The 821-nt window shown below is 35.1% G+C and overlaps 1 protein-coding gene across 1 annotated transcript; it reads right to left on the minus strand.

The window, feature by feature from the left end:
• Positions 1–421: 421 nt before the first annotated feature.
• On the minus strand, positions 422–664 carry Tsp_15597 (hypothetical protein; the record flags this gene model as incomplete). Its single annotated transcript, XM_003370798.1, has 1 exon — positions 422–664. A coding segment is annotated over one exon (243 nt), but the record flags the coding sequence as incomplete, so codon positions are not given.
• Positions 665–821: the final 157 nt, after the last annotated feature.

The raw sequence follows: 821 nt of genomic DNA on the forward strand, positions 1-821 counted from the left end.
TGTGGTGGATTCTGGCGATCATGCTCTTGATCCAGCACAGCCAAATGATCAGCAATCAACTGCTTTTCCTTTTCAAGTTTCAAACTTTCTGCTTTCTCTGGTCCAAAGACTGCGCTTGTCGTTTATATACCCCTGTCTCGAACTATAAAACCCATGCAATTTTAGCTGTTTCGTAAAATTATATTCCAAATACCAAAACGGCAAATACACAAAAACAATATTTCAAAATCCACAGACAATTTCAATTTGTTGCTGCTATCGAGAGCTTTAATCTGAACTTTAAAATCACCAACAACTTCTATATACGAATCAAGGAAAAAATGAACAGTAGCTCATTTTAAATAATATTTAAAGCAAAAATAACATTTCAAAAATCCAATCATTCAATCAACCATATTTACCGAGATTTTTTCCAAAGTAACTACATAATCTCCAACTGCATCTGCTTCAGCGACGTGACTCCACAGTACGTCAACTTCGTCAAGAAGCCTACGCATTTTTTCAGCATCATCCGAATTCTCCTAAATCTACACGCACACAGCCACACACATAGCTGAATTGCATTATCTAAGAAATTCATCATTTGAAAATGCTCAACTTGTCGCAACAATTCGTCATACTCAGCGGCCATTTCATCACGAGCTAAATACAGTGAATGACTGAACTGAATTTCAATTATAAAAATTCAAACGACAACTAATTTACCAGATTCACTTTCATTAAGTGAATCACGAAATGTTCAAATCTGAATTTTCAGTCCACTAATTTCCCATTGTCTTTCATTTCTAAGTGTTCTTGTTTCTTTCTTTCATTTCCAAGCA

Source organism: Trichinella spiralis (assembly GCF_000181795.1).
Source record: "Trichinella spiralis strain ISS 195 chromosome Unknown Scfld519, whole genome shotgun sequence".
NCBI classification, from domain to species: Eukaryota; Metazoa; Nematoda; class Enoplea; order Trichinellida; family Trichinellidae; genus Trichinella; species Trichinella spiralis.